Source organism: Geotrypetes seraphini, chromosome 11 (assembly GCF_902459505.1).
Source record: "Geotrypetes seraphini chromosome 11, aGeoSer1.1, whole genome shotgun sequence".
In the NCBI taxonomy this organism is placed as follows: domain Eukaryota; kingdom Metazoa; phylum Chordata; class Amphibia; order Gymnophiona; family Dermophiidae; genus Geotrypetes; species Geotrypetes seraphini.
Genome location: NC_047094.1, coordinates 137,486,388 through 137,513,047, shown reverse-complemented (window position 1 = coordinate 137,513,047; position 26,660 = coordinate 137,486,388). Strand labels below are relative to the sequence as shown.

At 43.9% G+C, this 26,660-nt stretch overlaps 1 protein-coding gene across 1 annotated transcript in view; it reads left to right on the top strand.

Moving 5' to 3' along the window:
* The window catches only part of LOC117345601 (rho GTPase-activating protein 39-like), a 49,640-nt gene that overhangs the window by 13,394 nt on the left and 9,586 nt on the right, over nucleotides 1-26,660 (top strand). The window contains exons 2-5 of the mRNA XM_033914491.1: nucleotides 9,406-9,819; nucleotides 17,867-19,151; nucleotides 20,884-21,433; nucleotides 24,781-24,873. Coding sequence (XP_033770382.1) covers nucleotides 9,406-9,819; nucleotides 17,867-19,151; nucleotides 20,884-21,433; nucleotides 24,781-24,873 — 2,342 coding nt within the window. The remainder of the gene's footprint in view (nucleotides 1-9,405; nucleotides 9,820-17,866; nucleotides 19,152-20,883; nucleotides 21,434-24,780; nucleotides 24,874-26,660) is intronic.

Sequence of the window (26,660 nt, the reverse complement as noted above, 5' to 3'; positions counted from 1 at the left end):
AGGTTCAAACCCAGGGCTGAATGTCTGTTGAGATTTCAGGTATAGCGAGAGAGATTTGCAAGTCATCGGCATAGAGGTGATACTGAAGGCCATGGGAGGGAAGAAATAGAGATGGAAGAAAGAAGTGGTCGCAGGACAGTACTGGATGGTCTCGGTGCTAATGATCTTGTTGACCGTTTTACATTCGCTAATTCAAGTCGCTCTGCGCATACATTTCCATCTGTCAAGGGCTGGACACACAAATGATATTTTCAGAGGCTTTTGTCATATCAAGCGGCAATTGGGGATAAAGAACTTAAAACGTCTAATTCTTGATTCCTCTTCCTATTTACATTTGAGGAAATCTTTGAAAAAGTGTTTATTTGTTAAATGTTTGTAATAATTGTTACATTATGCATGGATTTGCAAGGTGTTGCAATATACAAATAAATTTGTTATGATATGTTCCAGAGCCCTGAGGGACACCAACCAACAGAGCTAGAGAAATCATGAAACGGTTGTCTTCAGAGAACTGTGGCAGCCAAAGTTTTTCTAAAACACAGAAGAGAACATGAGGAAAACAATTTTCAAAGTACAGGCTTAAAAGTGTAAGCTTGAAATCTTCTGGTGGCCCTCAGAATTTTCTCGTATTCACCTAACTGAAGAATTTGTATTTCAAAAGCTATAACCTTAAGATAACCTGTTCATAATGTTATATTAGATCATTTATTTTGTTGTAAACTGCTGTGAACTTCCATGAGTCTTAGCCTGGCTCTGCATCTACAGTTTCTGCATGTTAGTTCACGTGAAAACTGCTTACTACAAGTTAATACCTGGGGGGTTAAAGAACGCAGCAGGCCAAGTGTTAGTGCGTAGAGGGCGTGCAGCCAGAAAAATTGGTTTCGTGTCCTTTCCTGGGTTGTTCATGTTTTCATTCTGTCACAGGAGCAAATGTTATAAATGTGCCCAAAAGTTTGTGGTTTTCTGCTCATTTCTATTTAGGAAGAGATTCATCCAAGGTGAGGTACAGCAAGAACTATAGTAAAATGACCAAATAGAAACGTAGCTACAGTCAATGAGGTAACCTCGAAATCAGAAAACTGAAGCCTAATAACAGGAGTACCGTGAAAATGTTTCTTTGCCAACGACTTGGGATATGTCACTGATAGTTCCTGTGATGTTCCAAATAAATATACTTCCCTATTGGGGAGGGGGGGTTGTTTTTCTGTTTTTGATCTTAATTCAAACAAGTTTCAAGTTTAATTCGTATTTGATATAATCGCTTTTTTCATAGATTACAATGCGATGAACAATAAAAATTAAAATAGAGGAGACAAACAATTTTTGGGGAATCACAGACGTACATTCAATAAGAGGGAAATGCAGGGAAGAGCTATAATTTGGCATAGAAAAGAGAACAAAGAAGGGATAAAACCTTTAAGTCTCCATGAAGAAACCACGTAGATGACTTTACATTGGCTGTTACAACACTGGTTTTGTATTTGCTTATGGAAAAATAAAAACGTTTTTAAAAATTAAAAAATTAGTGTAGATCTACTCGAAGCAACCAGTTTAATTTCCACTAGCTGATCCGCCTAAGTGTTATTCTGAGTGGAGCGTGGGCCGGACTATCGAGGCTGTGAGTTTGGTTTATCTCTGGAAGTTGATCAGTTTACACCTGAATTATATTCCTGTATGTTCCTTTTAATATTAGTTCTCCTTAAAGGAAAGTAGAGCCCTGTTGTAGACTTCCTCCTTATTGCTGTTCATAATAGATAATGCATTTTGCAGAAATAAGATCCCAGCCCATATCCAAGGCAAATGTTATAATTAAAAATGTCACGAGGTGGAACACGAGTAGAGATTTGTTCATATTGGGGAATCCAAAGTATTACTTAATCTAATCTAATCTAATCTAATCCTTAGGTTTGTATACCGCATCATCTCCACGTTCGTAGAGCTCGACATGGTTTACAGTAGGAGAAATAGGAAGGAACTACAACAGAGGGTTAGAGGTAGAATTGTGAAGAAAATTTAGAGGACTTGGGATGCCAAGATATAAGAGTTTCCTTGATTCCTAAATTCTCAAAGGATTTATTTCTAATCTAATCTGAATTTATCTAACACACGTATCCAACCATAGAAGGGGTCTTAAATACCCTGGGCCAATCAGAGCCTCAGAAGCCCCTCCCCGGATGCATTCCTGGCATCTCTCCTGTTGCGGGGAGAGTGCATTTGGATCAGGTCGGACAGGACTTTTTAGTGCAGATGGGTTTTCTAGCAGTTTCTGACACTGACCGGCATCCCTGGACCAGTCGTTTTTTTATAGTCACCAAAAGCCGACGCCGCTTTTTAAAAATGGCTCGGCATTTTTTAAGAATCCACTGGAGGGCTCATTTCAATGTTGAGGAACTCATTTGCATGTGAGTGTCGGACACTGCCAGAAACCTCACTAAAGACAGAGATAATCCGTTTTGATAATCCGCCGCTAAACGGCAGGTAAATAGTTTAGCGACGGCAGTAAACTTTTGAGAATCTTGCTCTCAGTCAAAGAAATTGGTCAGATTTGTCTGACAAGACCTACCTTTGGTGAATCCATGTTGCCTCTGGCCCTGTAATCCACTGGATTCCAGAAACTTAATTTTAAAAATGTTGCCATTAATTTACTTACCACAGAATGTATATCAATAGCTTTGGTTGTACCCACAAAAAAGGCATATCAAATCCATGGTCTATATACTGTCTCCTATTTTTGTAAATGTGGCTTTTGAATCAAGTATATTTTATTACATAAGAACATAAGAAATGCCTTCACCGGATCAGACCCTAGGTCCATCTTGTCCGGCGACTTGCACAAGCAGAGGCTAAACTAGGTGTTCCCTAATGGACACCTTGTTCACCCGTATCCCTCAATGTGATTTGCAAGAAGGTGTGCATCCAACTTGCCCTCAAATCCCAGAATGGTGGTCTCTATCGCAACCTCCTCCGGGAGAGCATTCCAAGCGTCCACCACTCGCTGTGTGAAGCAGAACTTCCTGACATTAGTCCTGAGTCTGCCGCCCCTCAGCTTTAGTCCATGACCTCTTGTTCGAGTCACTTTAGACAATGTGAATAACGAAGTTTATCCCAGGACAAGCAGGCAGCATATTCTTAACGCATGGGTGACGTCACCGACGGAGCCCCGGTACGGACACTTTTAACTAGAAAGTTCTAGTTGGTCGCACCGCGCATGCGCGGGTGCCTTCCCACTCGACGGAGGAGAGCGTGGTCCCCAGTTTCTTCATTTCCACGGAGCGAAGAAGACGCATGTATTTTTCAACGGCCGTTGAAATATCGGATTTTGCCTTCCCGCTCGCGTTTTTGTCTTCCTTTTTCTTCTTTTACCTTCAGGTTTCTTTTTCGTTTTAAATTCCAAAAAAAAAACCAAAAAACTTTGTTTTCTCTTTATTTTTCGAACCGGCCCCGGCGGGGCCTGTTTTCACCATACAGGCCTCCGGTTTTGATTTTGCGGAGGCCGTGTTTCCCTTCATGCCCCCTCAGCCGGGCTTTAAGAAGTGCCAGCGGTGTGCACGCCCGATATCTCTCACTGACCCGCACAATTGGTGCCTACAGTGCCTGGGTCCAGAGCATCGGGCTGACACCTGCACCCGCTGTGCTACTCTTAAAAAACGTACATTAAAAAATAGACAGATCCAACAAAATATTCTTTTCGGCACCGGATCTGCCATGGAATCAGCCGCGCCGTCAACGGCATCGCAAAAGTCGGCACCGACTACTTCGACGACGCCTGATCCTTCCTCGGGGTCGCTGGCACCAGGTAAGCCAGCTAAGAAGCCTTCCACTTCCCTTGAGCGCCCTCCTGCCACACCGGCGACGCCGGTCCTCCCGGCATCACACCGACCCCGCAAACGCTCCGCCCCGATTTCGGTGAGTGCCTCGTCATCGGCCTCCTCATCGCTGGGGCATGGAGCGGCACCTATGGTACCGAAAAAGAAAAAAGCGGTACCGGTGCCCCCTCTGGACGACCGCATTGCGGCCATACTCCAAACCCAACTGCAGGAGCAACTACAACAACAACTCCAGCACTTGTTGCCCACACTGTTGGCCCCACTCCTTTCGGTGTCGGACCGGCCCAAGCCTCGCACCGCACCACCGGTGTCGACACCATCGGTACCGTTGAACACCTCCATGCCGGTACTCGCGGCTGAACCATTTCATCCTCCGGTGCAACCACGCTCTGATGCCGACCCTCCCCGACATCGAGACCGACACCAGTCCCCCCGAGACCAGGACCGGCACCGATCTTCCTCCCCCGGTACCGTCTCGATGCGCTCTGGCAAATCCCTCTCTAAGACTCGCCATACTGAGCCATCCGCACCACCGTCCCGTCCCGCGCATACCGACGTCAGGGACCCGGACTTATGGGAAGAATCCCCACCCGGTACCGATGATGAGGCTTCATCAACGGACGAGGAACCATCGATGGTCGATACCAGTTCCAAACCTGAACAGTCCTCATTCACAAAATTTCTACGAGAAATGTCGGCAGCTCTGTCTATCCCTTTGGAGTCCGACTCTAAGAAGTCCCAGGCTTTCCTTGACGCCCTGGACTTCGAACAACCCCCCAAAGAATTTTTAAAGTTACCCGTCCACGACATCTTACGGGAAACTTTTTACAAAAATTGGGAAAACCCTCTCACGGTACCGGGTGCACCTCGAAAACTGGATAGTTTATATAGGGTCATTCCTATCCCGGGGTTCGACAAACCTCAACTACCCCATGAATCCCTTCTAGTGGAGTCCACTTTAAAGAAAACCCAGGGCTCCAGTGTTTATGCCTCTACTCCTCCTGGCAGAGAGGGCAGAACGATGGATAAATTTGGCAAGCACCTTTATCAGAATTTCATGCTTGCCAACAGAGCTAATAATTACACCTTCCACTTCTCCTTCTATATGAAGCATTTGGTGCAACAACTCTCCTCCTTCCAAAAGTACATCCCTGAACGCAAGGTCCCGGTTTTTCAACAACAACTTTCCAGTTTGCTCCAACTCAGGAAATTTATGGTGCGCTCCATTTATGACTCTTTTGAGCTGACCTCTCGAGCATCTGCCATGGCTGTTGCCATGAGGCGCTTGGCCTGGCTGAGAGTTTCTGACCTCGATATTAATCACCAAGACCACCTAGCCAACGCACCTTGCCTTGGTGATGAACTCTTTGGGGAGTCCCTGGACTCAACTACCCAGAAACTCTCGGCACACGAGACCAGGTGGGATACCCTGATCAAACCTAAGAAGAAAACTCCTCCTGCTCGCCCCTACAAACAGTAGTCTTCCTATCAACGCAGGTTCTCGGCCAGACCTCTCAACCTGCCTCAACAACAACAGTCTCGCCGGCCTCGTCAGCAGCACCAGACTCAGGCACGTTCACAGTCTCACCCACCGACCAAGCCTCTCCCGCAGTCAAAACCATCTCAGCCCTTTTGACTCTTTTCTCCAGGGCATAGCCAGTCTCCCACCATCCTTGCCTCTTCCTCAGCCGATAGGAGGACGTCTTCAACTCTTCCTCAACCGTTGGGAGGCCATCACATCAGACCTGTGGGTCCTCAACATCATTCGCCATGGCTACTCTCTCAATTTCCAGACTCTTCCACCGGACAATCCTCCCATAGAGTCTGTTTCTCACTCCTCTCAATCCCTCCTCCTCCTGAGGGAGGTCCAATCCCTCCTTCTTCTCAATGCCATCGAAGAGGTACCCCCAGACCAAAGGGGTCGGGGATTCTACTCCCGCTACTTCCTGGTTCCCAAGAAGACAGGAGACCTCTGTCCCATCCTCGATCTCCGGAACCTCAACAAGTGTCTGGTCAAGGAAAAGTTCAGAATGCTCTCCCTTGCCACGCTTTACCCGCTTCTCTCTCAACACGACTGGCTATGTTCCCTAGACCTCAAAGAGGCCTACACTCACATTCCAATCCATCTGACTTCACGTCACTACCTCCGATTTCAGGTAAAAGCAAGAACTCAATTCAAGTTCTATTGTCTACTATTTAAAGTAACCCATGGTACTGCCCCTGTTACCTAAACAACCGCCTATACCGCTACCACTAATCCAGATCAAGGAGAACTCGAAACCTATTCACCTTCCCCCCTCATAATGGTACCCGACGTAAGAAACTTTACGATAGCCTTCTAGCGACACAGGCAGCGAAAATTGACCCCACCATCACCAAACTAATGATCAACACAACAGACATCAAAGTGTTTCGGAAAGAAATCAAAACATTTCTATTCAAAAAACACGTCCCTACTAACTAATCTCCTCCCCCTTCGCACAAGCTCTCCCTCTCATGATTAACACATTAGTCAACTCCTAGAACCTTACCTTCCAAAAATATTCTGATTCCTAAATAAGCATCTACCTCACTATCCAACAAACTTCTTACGTCATTGTTAGGTAATTTCTCTTCTGTAACCCGTATCTACTGATATTCTCCACTGTATCCTGTTATCACTTGATTCTCTGCTATGTAATTCTTTTGGAAAAATCCAGATATCTTATAATTGAATCCATGGTGTAAAGTACATGAATCACTGTTATGTAATTCTCTAGTTAATCATTGTTATGTAATTCTCTCGGTAATGTCCAGATCTCTTCTAATTTGTAATCCGCCTAGAACCGCAAGGCACAGGCAGAATAGAAATCACTAATATAATGTGATGTAATAATGCCTCATGCCACCAATAAGAGCCAACCTCATCTATGATGTCACAGTGGCCTGATTGTCCTATTCTTGGCTCACTTTTACTGCATTTTGATTTCTAGAGTGGTGCACTGTAGAGAATAATACGGGGACAAATTTCCCCCTGTCCCCACAGGAGCTCAATGTCCCCGTCCCATCTCCGCTAGTTTTGTTGCTGTCCCTGCCCCATTCCTGTAAGTTCTGCTTTCACCGCACAAACCTCGAACACTTATGATTTTAAAGTGTTAGGCTTGCAGGAATGGGGTGGGAATGAGAAAATGAGTTCCTGCAGGGACAGGGGAAAATTGTTCCTGTGTTATTCTGTTTTACCAGTTTAATAAGAACATAAGAAACGCCTTCGCCGGATCAGACCGAGGTCCATCTAGTCCAGCGATCCGCACCTGTGGCGGCCCATTTAAGTACTCCTTTTTGGAGACCCAGAATTACCGTATCCCTCAATATGATGCGCAAGAAGGTGTGTATCCAACTTGCGCTTGAATCCCAGTACAGTAGTCTCCTCCACAACCTCCCCGGGGAGTGCATTCTAAGCACCCACCACGCGCTGCGCGAAACAGAACTTCCCGACATTTGTCCTGAACCTACTGCCACTCAGTTTCAGGCTATGACCTCTAGTCCGTGTCACATTTGAAAATGTTAGTAATGCTGTTTCTTGGTCCATTTTATCAAATCCTTTTAATATTTTAAAAGTCTCTATCATATCCCCCCTCAGTCTTCTCTTCTCGAGGGTAAACAGTCCCAGTTTCCTGAGTCGATCTTTGTAATCCAAATGCTCCATCCCTTTGACGAGTTTCGTGGCTCGCCTCTGCACTCTCTCCAGCAGAGTTATATCTTTCTTAAGGTATGGAGACCAGTGTTGAACACAGTATTCTAAATGCGGTCTGACCATTGTTCTGTAAAGCGGTATTATGACCTCTTCCGATCTACTCGTAATCCCCTTCTTAATTATGCCCAACATCCTGTTTGCTTTCTTTGCCGCCGCCGCACATTGTACCGATGGTTTAAGGGTACTGTCAATCAGTACCCCCAAATCCCTTTCTTGTTTGCATTTTGCTAACTTCACCCCCATCATCATATACTCATGTTCTTCATTTTTCTTTCCTAGGTGCATCACCTTGCATTTGTTTATGTTAAAGTTCATCTGCCACTTGTTTGCCCAAGTTTCCAGCTGGTACAGATCCTTTTGGAGGTCCTCGCAGTCCCTTTGAGTGCCAACCGCCCGACATAGTTTTGTATCATCAGCAAACTTAATTATATTGGATGATGTTTCCTCCTCCAGGTCGTTTATAAAAATATTGAACAATATAGGTCCAAGAACCGAGCCCTGGGGCACACCGCTAGTCACTTTCTCCCAGTCCGAGTATTTCCCATTTATGCAAACCCTCTGCCTTCTGTTTTCTAGCCATTTTCCGATCCATCTGTGCACTTCTCCCCCTATTCCATGGCATATTAGTTTCTTCATGAGCCTTGTCAAATGCTTTCTGAAAGTCCAGGTAAATTATATCCACTGGATCGCCACTATCCAATTGTTTGTTCACTATGTCAAAGAATTGCAGTAAATTTGTCAAACATGACTTCCCTTTCCTGAAGCCATGCTGACTAGCCCTTAATAGATTATGATCCTCCAAGTGTTATACAATGCTTTCTTTAATTAGTGTTTCAATCATCTTCCCTGGAACCGATGTAAGGCTCACAGGTCGGTAGTTTCCTGGATCCCCTCTTGATCCTTTCTTGAAAATAGGGATGATGTTCGCTATCCTCCAGTCTTCTGGTATTTGCCCCGTTCTAATTGACATGTTAGCTACGGATTGCAATATTTCACCAATTTCCTCCTTAAGTTCCTTTAATACCCTCGGGTGAATTCCATCCGGTCCTGGGGATTTGTCGCCTTTTAGTTTGTCAATCTGAACGTATATCATGTCCAACGTCACATGTACTGTTGTGAGGCTTTCCTCTATCTCCCCGGTGAATATCCTCCCTGTGGCTGGCATTGTTGAAGTGTCCTCATTTGTGAAAACTGAGGCAAAGAATGAATTCAACCTATCGGCAACCTGTTTGTCCTCTTTAATTGACCCTTTCCTTTCTAGATCGTCGAGAGGGCCCACTGCCTCTCTTGCTGGTTTCTTTCCTTTTATATATCTAAAAAAGGGCTTGAAGTTTTTGGCTTCCTGCACTATCTTCTCCTCGTAGACTTTTTTGGCATCTCTTACCACTTTATGGCACTTTTTTTGATTGATTTTGTGACCGTTCCAGGCTTCCGTCGTTTTTTCTCGTTTCCATTTTTTGAACGAGTTCCTCTTCTCCCTCACTGCATCTTTTTACCTCTTTGGATAACCAAGCTGGTTCTCCTTTGTTCTTTTTTCGCCTGACTAAACATGTAAGTTTATTTATTTAAAACGAAATGATATTCTGCATTATCTCGACAAGTTCTCTGCCCCAGAACCAATTTGTTTTTTTTTTAATACAGGTAAAAGTGAACTACAGTATTTATTAAATTAAACTAAGATTAATGTCTGAGCCAAATTTTATTCCTGTAAGTGCCAAAAACCCAAGGCTAAGCAACTTGTGTGTTCTCCATCTTCTGCATAATTTGCTTTGAATATCTTTTCAAAGTGAGTGGACACATGGTCTCAGCCTCTGTTTTTAAAATCTCTCTTTTGTTTTTTTCCAGGTCAGACTGGGTGGAGATCATCGAGCCCCGTTCGCGGGAGCATATGTATGTCAATCTTCTGACAGGCGAGTGTGGCTGGGAGCCTCCGTCTGAAGTCAGGGTGCGCAAGGCGGATGAGAAGCAGTGGTGGGAGCTGTTCGATCCGCATAGCAATCGCTTCTACTACTACAATGCCATCAGTCAGCAGACTGTGTGGCATCGGCCTCAGAACGGTGATATTGTGCCACTGGCACAGCTACAGGCTATGAAACACAACTCGCAGTTGGAAATTCATGGGCGTGCACACAGGGAAAGCATGAGCAGTGATGGCAGGAGGACACCAGTGCGTGCTCTGCTTGCACAGGAAACAGAGAAAGACAAGGAAGCAGCCAAGATCAGAGAGGACAGCTTGGAAAGCCACAAGGATTTGAGGAGGTAGGTCAGAAGAACATAAGAATAGCCTTACTGGGGCAGCCCAGTAGCCCGTCTTCACGGTGGCTAATCCAGGTAATAAATATTTGGCAAACCCCCAAATAGTAACTGCCTTGTAATTTCTTGCCCGTTATACAAATTCTCCAATCATATGTTAGATATACCCATTGTCCTAAGGAATCTCCACAGTTTGACATGGTCAATATGATCAAAGGCCTTACAATAGTCAGTAAAACACATATACTACTAAATAATTTCTGTAGCACTACCAGATGTACGCAGCGCAGTACACAGTCACAAAGAAGAAGGTCCCTGCTCAAAAGAGCTTACAATCTAAACAGCCAAGGCAGACAAACAGGATGTCATGGATACAGTTAAGGGGAACTGTTAATCTTCTGGCTGGGTTGGAGGACAGAGGAGTAGGGTTAAGGATTGAAGGCTATATCAAAAAGGTGGACTTTCAGTCTGGTTTTAAACAAGGGAAGGGGCTTGACGAATAAACTCGGGTAGTTTATTCCAGGCATAAGGGGCAGCTAGATGAAAGGAACGAAGTCTGGAATTGACAATGGAGGAGAAGGGTAAAGCTAAGAGTGGCTTTATCTGAGGAATGGAGTTCTCTCAGAGGAGAGAGAAGAGAGGAGAGATATTGAGGGGCAGCAGAATGAACACACTTGTAGGTCAGCAACAGGAGCTTGAACTGTATGCGTTGGCAGACAGGGAGCCAGTGAAGTGACTTAAGGAGACGGGTGACTTGAGCATAGTGAGGTTGGTAGAAGATGAATCACTCAGCAGAGTTTTGCACAGATTGCAAGGGGGAGAGGCGACACTGAGGGATACCAGTTAGGAGTAGATTGCAGTAATCTAAGTGTGAAGCTACGAGAGCTTGGACAAGGGTCCGGGTAGTGTGCTCAGAGAGGAAGGGGTGAATTTTGGTGATAATGAAGAGATAGAAGCGATAGGTCTTAGCAGCTTGTTGGATATGCGTAGAAAATGAGAGGTCAGAATCGAAGACCACTGCAAGGTTGCGAGCAGAGGAGACTGGAACAATGACAGTATTATTTACAGAGATGGAGAAAGGAGGAGGAGGAGGAAGAGGAGCAGAAGGTTTAGGAGGAAAGAGGAGCAGCTCAGTCTTGGATATATTTAGTTTCAGCAATGTTAGCCAGACAAGCAGAAACTTTTTCTTGGACTTTAGGTGAAATTTCAGCTGTTGAGAGGTAGATCTGGGAGTCATCAGCATATAGATGATACTGGAAGCCATGGGAGGAGATCAAGGAAGAGGTGTAGAGAGAGAAGAGAAGATGTCCTAAGACAGAACCCTGGGGTACACCAACTTCTAGTGAGGTAGCAGCAGAAGAGGACTCACCAACACATACACTAAAGGTGCGTTGGGAAAGGTAGGAGGCAAACCAGGAGAGGACAGAATCCAAACGAGGGCAGCATATCGAGGAGTAAGCTGTGATTTAACAGTATCAAAGGCAGCAGACAGGTCAAGAAGGATGAGGATAGAGTAAAGGCCCTTAGGTCTGGCCATGAACAAGTCACTGCAGACCTTGGTGAGGGCAGTCTCTGTAGAGTGTTGGGGGTGAAAGCCAGATTGTAGAGGACTGAGAATATAAAGTCTTGATCTACACCAGGGTCTCTCAAACTGTGTGCTATGACACGATGGTGTGCCCCAAAGAGATTCTGGGTGTGGCATGAGAGATTCCAGAAGCTTACATTATTTTTAAAAATTCCTTTCATAAGTATACACTAGAATAGATGACATGTACGTCACGTACGCAAGAGTCTGTCAATATTATGAGCTTTGGTGTGCATAAGGAAACAATCACCCAGACAAGCGTCATTCTTTGACGGCATTGGTCCTTGAAAACTAACGGCAAGTATTTTTGCCGTAACTTGAGCAACAAAGCAATCACGGTTTTGTTACCGTTTGGATCTTCTTATCTTTACAAACTTGGATTTTTAGCTCTGCCAGAAATTGATTCGAAAAAAAGAGAACGACTACAGATGGTGGATGATGAAATGTGTTTTTGTTTGTCAACTATCGAGCTGTGTTTTGAGTTAATTTACATTCAAAAACAAGCACATCCATCGCATTGATTAGCAATTCTATCTACTTTAGTTTCAATGTTACAATTACCCATACATAGCTTAAAAACCTTGAAATAAATAACTCTTAAATTTCACTTTTTGATGGTTTTGCAATATTATAATTTCAGTTATAATTTGCTCTGATTCATCACGGCCATTTCGGTGCCTACCTTGTTCTTGCTTCCTCAGACTCACCCCCATTTGTAAAAGTTAAAAAAAGGAGGATTTTTCAAAATGTGCTTCTCAGTTTTAAATGCAACTGTGCTCGGCCATCTTGCTCTCGCTTAGAAACATAGAAATAGACGGCAGATAAGGGCCACGGCCCATCTAGTCTGCCCACCCCAATGACCCTCCCCTACCTATCTCTTTGAATAGATCTCACATATCTATCCCATTTGGCCAGATCCACCCTGTTCCTCATCAGCCCAGTATCTGTTTCCCTTCCCTTCACCCACCTGTGATCTGATCTCTTCCTCTTCTCTTCCTGCCTCCTGACACCTTGCCTGCTTACCCTGGAAGTCTTACCTCAGCACAACTTCCTGTTCCGCATAGGCCGGACAATACAGGAGGAAGGAGAAGAACAGGAAGCCATCAGACTGTGGGTAGGTAAAAGGAAAAAGTTACTGGGGGGGATACAGGGGAGGCTAGGCCCCCCCCTGATAAGCACATCATGACATTGGCTTGAACAGTGGGTTAAGGAAAAGGAAAAAAATATTGGGCTGCGCAGGGAGGAGGGGGGCCATGCCCCCCCTATAGAGCACATCCTGACAATGGCTTCCAAACTTTAAAATACTTCAGGCTTCAATCAGTCATGGTGAAATGGCCATGCTGAACTGGGCACGATGAGTTGGCCGTGCTGAATCGTCCAAGACCCACTAGAATAATGTGTGCTAAGCTCAAATTCTATAATGGCAGCTGCCCTTATAGAATACTACCGTAACTCTGTATTATACTTTGTAAATACTACCGTATTTATGCGTCTAACCTTAGGCCTGAAGACTTGTACCAGTTCATTGGTCAGCATGAATGATCACGCCTAACAGTGCGTAAATAGACGTAGAAATGCTACAGTTCTATAACCCTCACATGTAACTGCCCAGCACACCCCAACTCACCCATCCCCATCCCAGGTGCTCTGGAATTTCAGTGCACAAAATATAGATTTGCAACTGCGGCAGTTAGGGCGTAACTGCTAATTGCTGCCAATTGCATCCATGTTAGCAGCAATTATCAGCTCATTATGAAACTCAGTGCACAACTAACCTCGTTCTATAACTTGTGCGCACTGACTTGCACGCTGTCCGCAGCTTCCTAGAATTAGGGGATAAATGTCACACACATCTGCGCATGCTCCAGGCCCTCCAGATGCGGCTGGAGCTTGTCCAGAAGAAGAGAAGAGGCTTTGTGGGAGCGGGGGCTAGAGGCAGAACTGGGCGGACTGGGGAGTCTATTCAGAGCGGTTTGAGATTATAAGGATAGACTGCGTCTGCTTCAGTCTCTCCTGTCCTGTTACCCTCAGCTTGGAGCAGGAAAGCGAGGATAAGATTTGACACACCCAGGCAAAAAAAACCAACAAAAACCCAACAACTTTCTGCAGCGTCTTTCTCTTTTCCTTCCCAGATGCTGTTAACCAGAGGGGAGGGAGGGAGACTGGCACTGGCAGAGCTTTGCTCACTTCTCCAGCCCCTCCCCTGCATGCTCCTTGGAGGGAACGGGAAGGGTGGAGGGGGAAAAGGACTGGTTTCTGCTGGCTGCGTTTTGGAACTCTGGGAACAGAGTTACAAGATGAGCAGGTTGATGGGGGGGGGGGGGGGAAGGTGTGCACTTAGCACAAATATTGCAAAGGAAAAAGCTCAGACAAAAATTCCAAACTAATGCCAACAAAAAAAATATGGAGAAAAATAGATCTTGGTGGAAAAAACTGTTATTGTACTGCAAAAATGCTTGAGGCTTGTTTTCCATGACTGATCCAGAAAAACACCACAAGAAATAGATGAATAAATGTAAAATATAATGCAACGAACATCTGAGCTAGTCTCCAGGACACTCTGCTCAACAGCACTGTTCTCTCTGGGATTTCTACTGTTTGAACGTCACTGGACATCTCTTCCGCCTTTGCTATGAAAGTATATCTAAGCAGCGCACAAAAAAATAAGAACTTGGGCCTAGATTCACTAACCTCTCCATTCATGGCCGAGTCTTGCCAGGTGACCCATTCACCAAATTATCTGATCGGATGCACACCCCACGGTGCGCATGCGCAGACCATCCTGGTTGGCTGTAGATGCAATCCACGCAGGCGCTTGCTCTCCGCACGAGCGAGGTCAAAACAAAGGGGGGAGGGGTGGCATTGCAGCTCCTGAAAGGAATAATGTATGGAACAGAACACACTTTAAACCCGTGAGAGTCGGAAAGGACAGTAAGCGACTGGTCCTCAGCCCAATCGGTGTTCCTTCTTCTGTTTCGTGAATCACTGCCTTCCTGCTTATGCATGCCATTTGCCCTCATTTGCATGTGCGGAGCGGATCGGATCGAGCAGAAGCTTAGTGAATTGGGTCGAGGTCGGAGAAGGCTCGCAAACTGGTCGGGACACGAATCTAGCCCTTAATCGCATTCACAAGAACACATACACTACCAACACTGCGAAGCCCAGGCCTTGTCCTGGCTCCAGATTTTGCTTCATCCAAGGGCCGCTTTCAGCTCACAATGTTTTCCCAGACACTTGGCAAATATATGAAAATTATTGGAGGCCCTCTCTGAAATCCAGAGTTCCTAGGTATGCTAGTTAGAAACCAAAGATGCGGCTGTATTCTCTCACGGTACACATATTCTAAGATCCTCCTCCCTCTCTGGTTATTCTAGTCTTCTAAATTTTCTCTTCATTTTGCCTCTTCCCTCCACTGGAGTTCCTTTCTACCTTAACTCTTGTTAACCGTGTTGAGCTTTACGAATGTAGAGATGATGCGGTATACAAACCTAAGGTTTAGATTAGATTAGATGAAATTAGCCACACAGGCATTATGAAGCCATTTTCCCTCATAACACACAGCAGGCTGTAAAAATCCCTGTTCTCCCACATTGTGCACTGGTTACTTTGATGTCATTTAAACTTTTACCCTTACCCCAGTCCCTTTTGTATCAAATTTGTCTACGTCTTGTCTAATACCTGTGTTATAATATATATAGCTCCCTTTTGCTTTTTATTTTTATCCTAATTTTTAGCATAGTAGTCGATGGTCCGTATATCAAATAGTGAATAAATTTGGTGTCTCTCAAACGTTTTTAGCTCTGGCAAATGTTTTTTAGGGTACATTATAATTGAAATTATAAGACTGGAAAACTAACAAAAAAAATTAAATTTGAGAGTTATTTGTTTAAAGTTCTTTAAGCTATGTATGGGTAATTGTAACAATGGTGAAACTAAATTAGATAGAATAGAATTGCTAATCAATGTGATGGATGTACTTGGTTTTGAATGCAAATGAACTCAAAACGTGGCTCGATAGTCGTCAAGCAGACACATTTCATCATCCACCATCTGCAGTTGTTCTCTTTATATTAAATTTAATTTCTGACAGAGCTGAAAATCCAAGTTTGCAAAGATAAGAAGATCCATATGGTAACAAAGCCTTGATTGCTTTGTTGCTCAAGTTAGGATAACTACTGCATAAAAAATAAAAATAAAATTTGCCTGCCGTTAATTTTCAAGGACCAATCACGTCAAAGAAGGATGCTTGTCTTGGCGGTTGTATCCTTACGCAATGTACATGTCATCTGTTCTTTATAGTGTATATTACGAAGGGAATTTTTTTAAATAAAGTACAATTCTGAAATCTCTTCAGGGCACACTGGTTTGCAGTCTCAGGAAATGAGAACACATTTTACTGGTTTTTATGTTTAAATGGATTTATTGAACAATCGAATCAAAATACATTCAGCCATGTAACACTCAAATTGTTCAATTCTTTCACAGTAACATAGATGACGGCAGATAAAGACCCGAATGGTCCATCTAGTCTGCCCAACCTGATTCAATTTAAATTTTTTTTTTTTTTCTTCTTAGCTATTTCTGGGCAAGAATCCAAAGCTTTACCCGGTACTGTGCTTGGGTTCCAACTGCCGAAATCTCTGTTAAGACTTACTCCAGCCCATCTACACCCTCCCAGCCATTGAAGCCCTCCCCTGCCCATCCTCCTCCAAACGGCCATACACAGACACAGACCGTACAAGTCTGCCCAGTAATTGGCCTAGTTCAATCTTTAATATTATTTTCTGATTCTAAATCTTCTGTGTTCATCCCACGCTTCTTTGAACTCAGTCACAGGGACATCCCTTCGCCTTAATGTTCCCCCCTCCCATTCCCATATCAAGAACAGCCTAACGCATTGATAGGCAGACTAAGTAGGTCATACGATCTTTATCTGCTTTAATTTTTCTGTTTCTATAAACAATGTGGCTAACAAAAAAAAGAGAAGATCAAGAGACACCTGAGGTGGGTGTATTTCTGCCAACCAACTTACAAACTTAAACTGGAGAGAGCCTGTATTTTTATAGCTCTCTCCAGTACATAGAATAAACAGAAACTCCCTCCTCGTCAGCCCAATACTCTCCTATCCCCAACCCCCTACTTCTCACCCCCCTCCCCATTCTCACACCACCCAAACAGCAATAGTTCACGTGGAGTCAGTCTAAACTGAGGTCTGATATTGCAGCTGTCTAGAAGGGCCACCTAGAACTTTAACGAATAAAGTTTCCAAGTTTATTCAATATTTGATTAATCGCTTATTCAACATTCTAAGCGATGTACATAGTATAATAATAACAAAAGTTAATAAGGGGAGACTGACAATTTAATGTTAAAAAAACGAAAACAAAACACTTGAGACGAACAAGAAGTATAAAGGGAAGGAGAAGGGTAAGAAATACAATTTTGAAAAGGCTAAAGAAAACATTTATGGTAAACAACATTAGGAAAGGAAGAACAAATGGAGGCTAAAATGGTACATATGTGATCTATAAAAAACTGTGGTCGGGTCATACGTACTGGTTATCTCAGCTATCAAATGCATCTTTAAAAAGAAAACATTTGAGCTTACTTTTAAATTTAACCAAATCTAATTCATCACGAATATTGATTGGAAGCAAATTCCAGGTTTGAGGTGTTGTGACGGAGAAGATTGAATTTCGCCGTGTATTTATGATTTTTAAAGAAGGGACTGTCAAAAGATGTTGATCAATAGATCTAAGACAGGGGTGTCCAATGTCGGTCCTCGAGGGCCGCAATCCAGTCGGGTTTTCAGGATTTCCCTAATAAATATGCATGAGATCTATATACATGCACTGCTTTCATTGTATGCTAAAAGATCTCATGCATATTCATTGGGGAAATCCTAAAAACCCGACTGGATTGCGGCCCTCAAGGACCGACATTGGACACCCCTGATCTAAGAGATCTAAGTGGGGTATAGGGGATCAAAACTTTGTAAATAAAAGAGGGAGACTTACAGAGAAGGCTTTTAAAAACTAATAAGTTTAATTCATAGGTTATTCGATGTGCTACAGGGAGCCAATGTGCTTCCCTGAGTAGCGGAGTAACGTGATCGAATTTTTTTGCGTTTTTTATAAGTTTTATAGAAGCATTTTGTATGATCTGTAAATGACGGATTTCTTTTAATGCAATACCTTTGAACAGTGCATTACAGTAATTAATTTTCGAGATTACCAAAGAATGAACTAAAATATTTATGGATTTAGGGGATAGAAATTTTGAAACTGAACGAATTTGCCGTAGTCGAAAAAATGTGAATCTAAAAATACTATTAATGTGTGCTCTCAAAATAAAAGACGTTGTACTTGTTCTAATGAAATAGGGAAGCCTAATATTCAAGTAATCCTCATTTAGTTTCCTATCATTGTTCTAGTCAATGACCCCTTTTCCTTGGTTTTGTTCCAACAGGGAATCGCCTCACAGATGGCAACCTGCCCCGGGAACAAAAGCGGCCATGCTGGTGAAGGTGCCCAGTCTGAATCACAGCCTTTCATCTTCTACCGGTTCTGGGCATCAGGAAGACCCAAATACAGGCAGCAGCCAGAGACCCCTTGGCAGACCAGTGATTTATGCCCAACCACAGAAAGCGCCACAGATCCCAGTGCCAGTAAGGACAGCGATTCCCAAAGAGACAAAGCAATCTGTGGAGATAAAAAAGACAGGATTCAACGGTGATGCCAGCTATCACACACACCAGAGCACACCAGTTGGTGCATCACAGCCTGAGTCTTCCTCATATGTCTCACCCTCCCCACTGTATGATGAGCCATCATTGGACTCTCCAATCTACGATGAGCCCCCGGTGGAAATGGACACTGAAGATGTAAATGTGAGGCGGTCAGTCCCACATGTTTCACCCAGCAGCAATTTGCAGAAACAGCTTCAGTCTACCAAGCTGTTACCGCATCCAAGCGTACAGCAACAGATTTCCAACAAGCACAGAAGGAACCCATCAGCTACTGAGTATAGTCCATCTGGAAAAGAATACATCAAACACATGGTCAATGTGGACCAATCTTCTAAACAACTTGCTGCTTCTTATGGGACATCTGAAATGCCCATTAAGCCTCAGTCTGGACAGCTTACGTCAAAGGAGAGCTTCAAGCAGTGCTGGAAGGACTTGGAAGCCAGTGTTCTGAAGAACATGGAGGTCCACAGCAGCCATCACAATAGTCTTCAACCTCAGGAATACGCTACTGTCATTAGTCAACAAGATTCTGGTTATTCAACAGGCCCGTCCCCCAGTTTGAGGAAGAGGAAGGGAAGAAAAGGAGCATTAGAAACCAGACTTGGATCTGTTTGTAGCAGTGGTGAGCTGAATATATTGAACGATCAGTTAATGGCGGAAATGCGAGCTGTGGTGAGCCGCTGTACAGTGCGCAGGGGAAGCAAAGCTGATCTAGGTGCTGACATGGTGGAAATGAGAGCCCCGTCAGAAAGCAGCAAAGTCAGGTTCCAGTCTGAGCCCTCGAAAAAGTACGGCAGCTGTGGATCACGGGATGACGTCAGGGCTAGTAACGGGTCATTGTTTAGGCCTCTGGTAGAGAGCAAAGCAACTGGCTCCAGTGACTCTTCAACACAGCAGGATGCAGTGCGGCAGAAAAGAGCCTATGAAAAAATTGATTCTTTGGCAAAGACTTTGATCAGCCAGACAAGCTTAGCGTCATCAGAATCAACACAGACTGCATCTCAGGTAATAACAACAATATCAAATAAAAGAAGAAGGTGAGGTGTTAGCAGCACAAGTGGATGTGACCAGGGCTGCCCAGGATCTCATGGGCCATCACAGGTGTTAATAATCTGTGGTACTTTGTGTGTCTAAATGCTTTGAAAATGAGCCCCTAAGTCTCTTAGGCATCTGATCATTCTTAGTCTGTGTGATCATGTAGAGTCAAGTAGAACATCCAAATATCGGATTTCATCAAGCGCAAAATAATCTGGCAAATCAGAAGAAGGGGGGGGAGCCAGATAAAGCAAGAACTTGAGTCTTAGCCTTATTCAGTTGCAAACGAGTTGCCTTCAACTATGTATTGATGGTTTTGAAACAAAGCTTCAGCAGTTCTGATGTCTACCTGGCATGAAGTAGTAGCAATTATGTATCATCATTAAAAGATAATTAGCTTTCTAGTAATTGAGGAAAAATTGATACAAGAATTTAATAATCTTTAACAGTAGGGTAGCAAGGATACTGCAAAAAAATCAATCAATCAATCAATCAAAAAGAAGCTGACCAGATGGCCTGGCTGTCTTGATTAGGTTGTATATTAAGAACATAAGAACAGCCTTACTGGGTCAGACCAATGGTCCATCAAGCCCAGTAGCCCGTTCTCACCGTGGCCAAGCCAGGTCACTAGTACCTGTCCAAAACCCAAAGAGTAGCCACATTCCATTCAGAATCTCAAAGAATAACAAGATTCCGGAATCCCAGAGAGTAACAAGATTCTAGAATTCCCAAAGAGTAGCAACATTCCATGCTACCAATCCAGGGCAAGCAGTGGCTTCCCCCTTGTCTTTCTCAATAACAGACGATGGACTTTTCCTCCAGGAAATTGTCCAAATCTTTCTTTAAACCAGCCACGCTATTTGCTCTTACCACAACCTCTGGCAACACATTCCAGAGCTTAACTATTCTCTGAGTTAAAAAATATTTCCTCCTATTGAGTGTCCCCTAATGTTTGTCATTTTTGACAGTGAAAAATCGATCCACTCGTACCCGTTCTACTCCACTCAGGATTTTGTAGACTTCAATCATATCTCCCCTCAGCCGTCTCTTTTCCAAACTGAAGAACCCTAACCTCTTTAGTCTTTCCTCATAAGAGAGGAGTTCCATCCCCTTTATCATATTACATGTTTGTGTTTCGTACCATAGACGATGTAGCTGTGATCCTGGCTATGACTTTAGAATTGGGCTTCCCAAACTTAGCCTTGTCAGCCCACAGCTAGTTTGGTTTTCATGATGTCCACAACATTATGTGTGTGAGATAAATTTGTATATACTGGTTGTGGAATCGTTGTTCACCCTCTCCAGGGTTGTTCACCCTCTCCAAGGTAGGGAGAACAAGAGGGCACTCTCTAAAGTTGAAAGGGGATAGATTCCGTACAAACGTAAGGAAGTTCTTCTTCACCCAGAGAGTGGTAGAAAGCTGGAACGCTCTTCCAGAGGCTGTTATAGGGGAAAACACCCTCCAAGGATTCAAGACAAAGTTTCTGTTGAACAAGAACGTGCGCTGGTAGGGCTAGTCTCAGTTAGGGTGCTGGTCTTAGACCAGAGGGCCGCTGCGTGAGCGGACTCCTGGGCATGATGGACCACTGGTCTGACTCAGCAGTGGCAATTCTTATGTTCTTAAGGCCTGATCTAAGATGAGGTGGTAGCGTCAAGTAAAATGGTTTCGATCCTTTGTGATATATTCTCTTCTCCTTTGCAGAGTGGAACGCTGGGAACGAATTCCAAAAATGAAGAAGGCCGGCAGCCTAGTATACCTGTTTACCAGTTCCCTTATAGCACAATTCGGAAACCCTTATCTGAAAACAGTATGGTGGACTGGGCTTCCAAGAACCTGAACATGCATACACAAGGTATCTTCCGTAAGCGAATTTCTATTGCCAACATGCTCTCCTGGAATGGGGGCTCTATCAAGAAACCCATGCTCGTTACCAGCAGCCATGTGATCAAGAAGGAAGCCTGTGAGATGTTCAAGCTGGTACAGATGTACATGGGTGATCGGCAGAGCCGTTCTGACCGAAATCATGTGGCATTGGTTGCGGTTACCAAGTGCTGGAGTATCCAAGGCCTGCGAGATGAAATGTACATACAGTTGGTTAGACAGACGACAGATAACACGTGTTTCCAAAGCCTGACCTTAGGCTGGGAACTTATGGCCATTAGTCTTGCTTTCTTCTCCCCATCGCCCAAATTCCAGTCTTACCTGGAAGGATACATTTATCGACATCTGGACCAGCTCAACGATGACAACAGTAAGTTCCAACCTAAGATTACAATCTTTCTTTTGTATTTTATTGACAGATCTTATATCTAAGAGGTAGGGATTGGACTTGGAATTGTTTTTCAGAGTCTTACACCCTTTGAGCTCTTGAGATTGATTGACCTGGTTATATAATCAATCCCATTGAGCAATCATCTGCTCCTGTTGTAGATAATTATAGACTGGTTGGTCCAGTTCAGAGCCTGATTAAAGGGAAAGCTGCAGATATTTGTGATGAATCCTCAGGAGACGGTGAGTTTTTTTCCAGGGAATATGGTAGGGGTTATGACTGAGAGGAGGAATAGTTGGTTTGAGAGTTATAGATTTATTGGTGGTTATTAAATTGTAGGCAGTTTACTTCAGAATTGCGAGAGATGAAATGGTTAAACAGAAAGAAGGAAGGTTGTGATTGATGTTGACAACGAGTGAATATTTTTCTAAAACGAATGAGAAGAAAACCATAGGATGTTTTTGGTCCCTGCATTCATTTCTGAAAGTGAGTAAAGGGTGAGAGATAGTTTTCAAGAAGTCCTTGCTCTGTTTCCTCTTTTTTTTTTTTTTTAACTCTATTTAATTGAGAGTAAGAAAGATACTATTATAACTACAGTATTCAGATAGGGCCGGATTCTGTAACTGGCGCCCAAGTCGTTGGCCACCGATCGCCTGTCAATCATTCCAGGGCACAGGTTATAGAATCGCACCAAGATAGGCGGCTGAAATGTAGGCCCGGAAAACCCAGGCCTACATTTCAGACGCTTATCTTGGCCGCTAGACCGCAGCAGCCGAGAGTGGCAGGGGGATCACCCTAACCCCCCATCAGCTGAGCGGCAGGGACTCCTCAAAGCTACAATTCTGTAACTGGCACCCAGAACTTGGGTGCTGGTTACAGAATTGTGGCTTTGGGGAATTCCTGATGCTCAGTTGATGGGAGAGGGGGGAATTTCCCTGCTGCGATCGGCTGCTGCAGTCTAGGCAAAGATAGGCGGCTGAAATGTAGGCCAGGGTTTCCCAGGCCTACGTTTCAGCCGCCTATCTTGGCATGATTCACGCTATTTTGTTGTACGTCGCCTAAAAGCCATGATAGGCGATTCATCCAAATTTTAATAAACTTGAAACTTGATTCCTGCGGCCATTTAGGCGTCGGTAGGTGCTTCAACCCTGCCTTAGGCGCTGGTTATAGAATTTCCCCCTTAGTGTCTGTGAAATTATACAATAACCTAAACTATGAAGGGCCGCAGTACAAATCTCAGCCCAACCAACAAAGCTGGGGCAGTCTGCATCGAGGGCTAGACGTAGTCCAGCGATTTTCCACTTTTTCTCATTCTGTGTTTTTACGACGGAACGAAAAATGTGGAAAAGCACTGGGGTAAGTGTCAAGCCCTCGATGGAGACTGCCTCAACGTTGTTGACTGGGCCCCTCGTATACTATATTCCATGACTCTGCTGTTGATCCCTGCTAATCCCCTCCCCAACGCCCCCCCTCCCTCTCTGCCAATCTCTCATGCGTGTCAGATCTACCCTAGGTCTAGATCTCATCGGTTTTGGGACAGCTGCTTAGGACATCTATAACCCTGGCATTCGCACCAAGTCCTTGCGTTCAAACCACACCCAGACCAAGAAAAATCCACGCTACATGTACATTTTAACAGGTTTTATTGATAACTGCAGAAAAATACAACAATAAACAAAAGTAAAATAATACAACATTCATCATCCATTTTTGTGTTGTCTTGTAGAAACTTCCTCCCCCCCCCCCCCACTTAGTTTCCAGCATCAGAGTACACATCTTGCCATCCAATAGTACTGACAGGTCCCATCCCCCTTTCGGCTCCCTTCCATCTCCTATTAATACCTCCTCTCCCCCCTTCTGTGACCAAAATCAAATCCTCCTCCAAAGTATACTGCACCTGGGTTTAATTACACATTGCGTGAAGAAATATTTTCTCCGCTTTGTTGTAAGTCTACTACTTAGTAGCTTCATCGCACGTCCCTTAGGCCTAGTATTTTTGGAAAGAGCGAACAAGCGATTCACGTCTATCCTTTCCGCTCCACTCAGTATCATATCACCCCCGAGCCGTCTCTTCTCCAAGCTGAAGAGTCTTAGCTGCTTTAGCCTCTCCTCATAGAGAAGCCGTCCCATCCCTTTTATCATTTTTGTCGCCCTTCTCTGTACCTTTTCTAATTCCGCTATATCTATTTTGAGAAGCTTCGACCAGAACTGCACACAGTATTCAAGATGCGGCCGTACCATAGAGCGATACAAAAGCACTAGAACATTCTCCTTGTTTTCCATCCCTTTACTAAGAATCCTAATATTCTATTTGCTGTTTTAGCCTCTGCCGCACACTGAGCAGAGGGTTTCCATGTATCACCAATAGATAACTACATCCATTTTCATGAGGTACTTTGTTAAATGCCTTTTGAAAATCCAAACACATAATATCAAGTGGTTGACCTTTATCCATGTTTATTCACCCCTTCAACGAATTGCAGTAGATAGAGGAAAGACTTCCCTTGACTGCATTCTTACATAAGAACAGCCTTACTGGGTCAGACCAATGGTCCATCAAGCCCAGTAGCCCGTTCTCACGGTGGCCAATCCAGGTCACAAGTACTTAGCAAAAACCCAAATAATAGCAACATTCCATGCTACCGATCCAGGGCAAGCAGTGGCTTCACCCATGTCTTTCTTAATAACAGACTATGGACTTTTCCTCCAGCAACTTGTCCAAGCCTTTCTTAAAACCAGCTATGCTATCCGCTCTTGTCTCGTTAATCCCATGCTTTTTGCGTATTCTCTGTAATCTTTTCCCAGCACTGACATTGGACTCACTGGTTTATAGTTCCCCAAGTCACCTCTGGAGCCCTTTTTAAAAAAATTGGGATTCTATTGGCCACCCTCCAATCTTCTGGTACCATGCTGGATTTTAAAGATAAATTACATAATGCTTATAATAAAACTTAGAGTTTTCAGTACTCTGGGATGCATATGAGGAAGGTTAAGTAAATGAAGATTCTGCCGTCTAATTGAGGGGTCCTTTGATCGATTAAGCAGGTGCTAAATTCTATGGGCGCCTTAGTAAAAGCTTTTTATGTGGTACGGTGCTCGTTGGTAAACTCCTCTTTCTTTTCTATAATCTTCTTCCATGGATGAAACTGTGAAAGTAAAATCTATTTCAGGGGGGGGGGGAGAGGGGAGGGGAGGTGGGAAAGGAAGCACTTGAAAGAAGGAGAAAGGATTGTGCACTGGAGTGAGAGAGAGAGATGTGAGCAGGAAGAAACCTGCCATGTTCCGTTGCCTTTGTCACCCGTGTTTAGTTCTGTCCTTTGACTTTTCAGTTCTCCAGCGCATCAAAGAACTTCAGGATTTGAAAAACAAGAAGAACTCAAAATCAAGAAAAAAGCGAAAGCAAAACACAGAGGAAGACGAAGGTATTTATAAACATTTATTAAATTGCCTTTCGAATATAACCATCATCAAGGAAGTTTAGAAAATAAAATATACAGGCACGGACAGTGGTAGCGTTATTCAAGGTATCGGCATTGGATATCTGGGTTTGTGCTGCCAGCTGTCCATTATCTGATATATTACTACTACTACTACTGATCGCTTATATAGCACTGAAAAGCATATGCATTTTGACATTTATAAATGGTCCCTGCTCGGAAGAGCTTACTATCTAACTTGGAAAGACACACATGACATATAGGGTTAGAAACATAGAAACATGATGGCAGATAAAGGCCAAATGGCCCATCCAGTCTGCCCATCCGCAGTAACCATTATCTCTTTCTCTCTCTAAGAGATCCCAAGTGCCTATCCCACATCTTCTTGAATTCAGACACAGTCTCTGTCTCCACCATGTTCCATGCATCTACCACCCTTTCCGTAAAAAAGTATTTCCTTAGATTACTCCGGAGCCTATAACCTCTTCATCCCATGCCCTCCCATTGCAGAGTTTCCTTTCAAATGAAAGAGACTCGACTCATGCGCATTTACATTACATAGATATTTAAACATCTCTCAAGAATACTAATTGCAATAACAAAATATAAATTCATTATATGGTCAAAATGTTATTAGCCAAGTGGTGGGAATACCACATGAAAAACCATTTATACTTAGTGGAGAAAAAGCCTCAACCATCAACAATATACGGACGGCAACCCAATGAGTTTTTTAGCCAGTCCAGTTCTGTATCATAGGCAAAAAATACTCCACTAGTTTTTCAAATGTAGTTTTTCAAAATAGGAAAAAACCACCACTGTGCACAGAGAACAAAGAAAAAGAACAAGAGACACAGTTCACTTATCTTCATAGATGTTCACTCAAAACATTTCATGTTCCTTCCAGCGAGTTGATCTTCCTGCTATAGCAATTCTCACGCTGGACTGAAGAATCAGGAACTAGCTGTTACCACTGAGTATAAATGGTTTTTCATGTGGTATCCCCACCACTTGGCTAATAACATTTTAACCATATATTGAATTTAAACATCTCTATCATGTCTCCCCTCTCCCGCCTTTCCTCCAAAGTATACAGATTGAGATCTTTAAGTCTGTCCCCATATGCCTTATCACAAAGACCACACACCATTTTAGCAGCCTTCCTCTGGACCAACTCCATCCTTTTTATAACTTTTTGAAGGTGCGGCCTCCAGAATTGTACACAATATTCTAAATGAGGTCTCGCCAAAGTCTTATACAGGGGCATCAATACCTCTTTTTTCCTACTGGCCACACCTAGCATCTTTCTAGCTTTCACCGTCACCTTTTCAACCTGTTTGGCCACCTTAAGATCATCACATACAATCAAACCCAGTTCCCGCTTTTCCGTCAGTTAGGGATGCAGAACCCAAGGTGAGAGGAGTTAGGAGTCAAAAGCACTCTCGAAGAGGTGGGCTTTTAACTGGGCCTTCAACGCTGCCAGAGACAGAGCCCGTCGTAGGGATTTGGGCAGCTTGTTCCAACCATACGGGGCAGCAAGGCAGAAGGGACGGAGCCTGGAGTTGGCAGTTGAAAAGAAAGACACAGATAGGAGGGACTTGCCCGCTGAGCACCTAACCGCCTAAGTAAAACCAGGTAAAGGGAGGACTGTGTTTTATGTGGCCTGCTTTGTCTGGTTAACTTAAGTGGTTAAATGCTGGCTCCGCCCCCTGAACCATTCCCAAAATGGCCGACTATGACTTTTACAGTTGGTGCTGATATTCGGAGGTCAA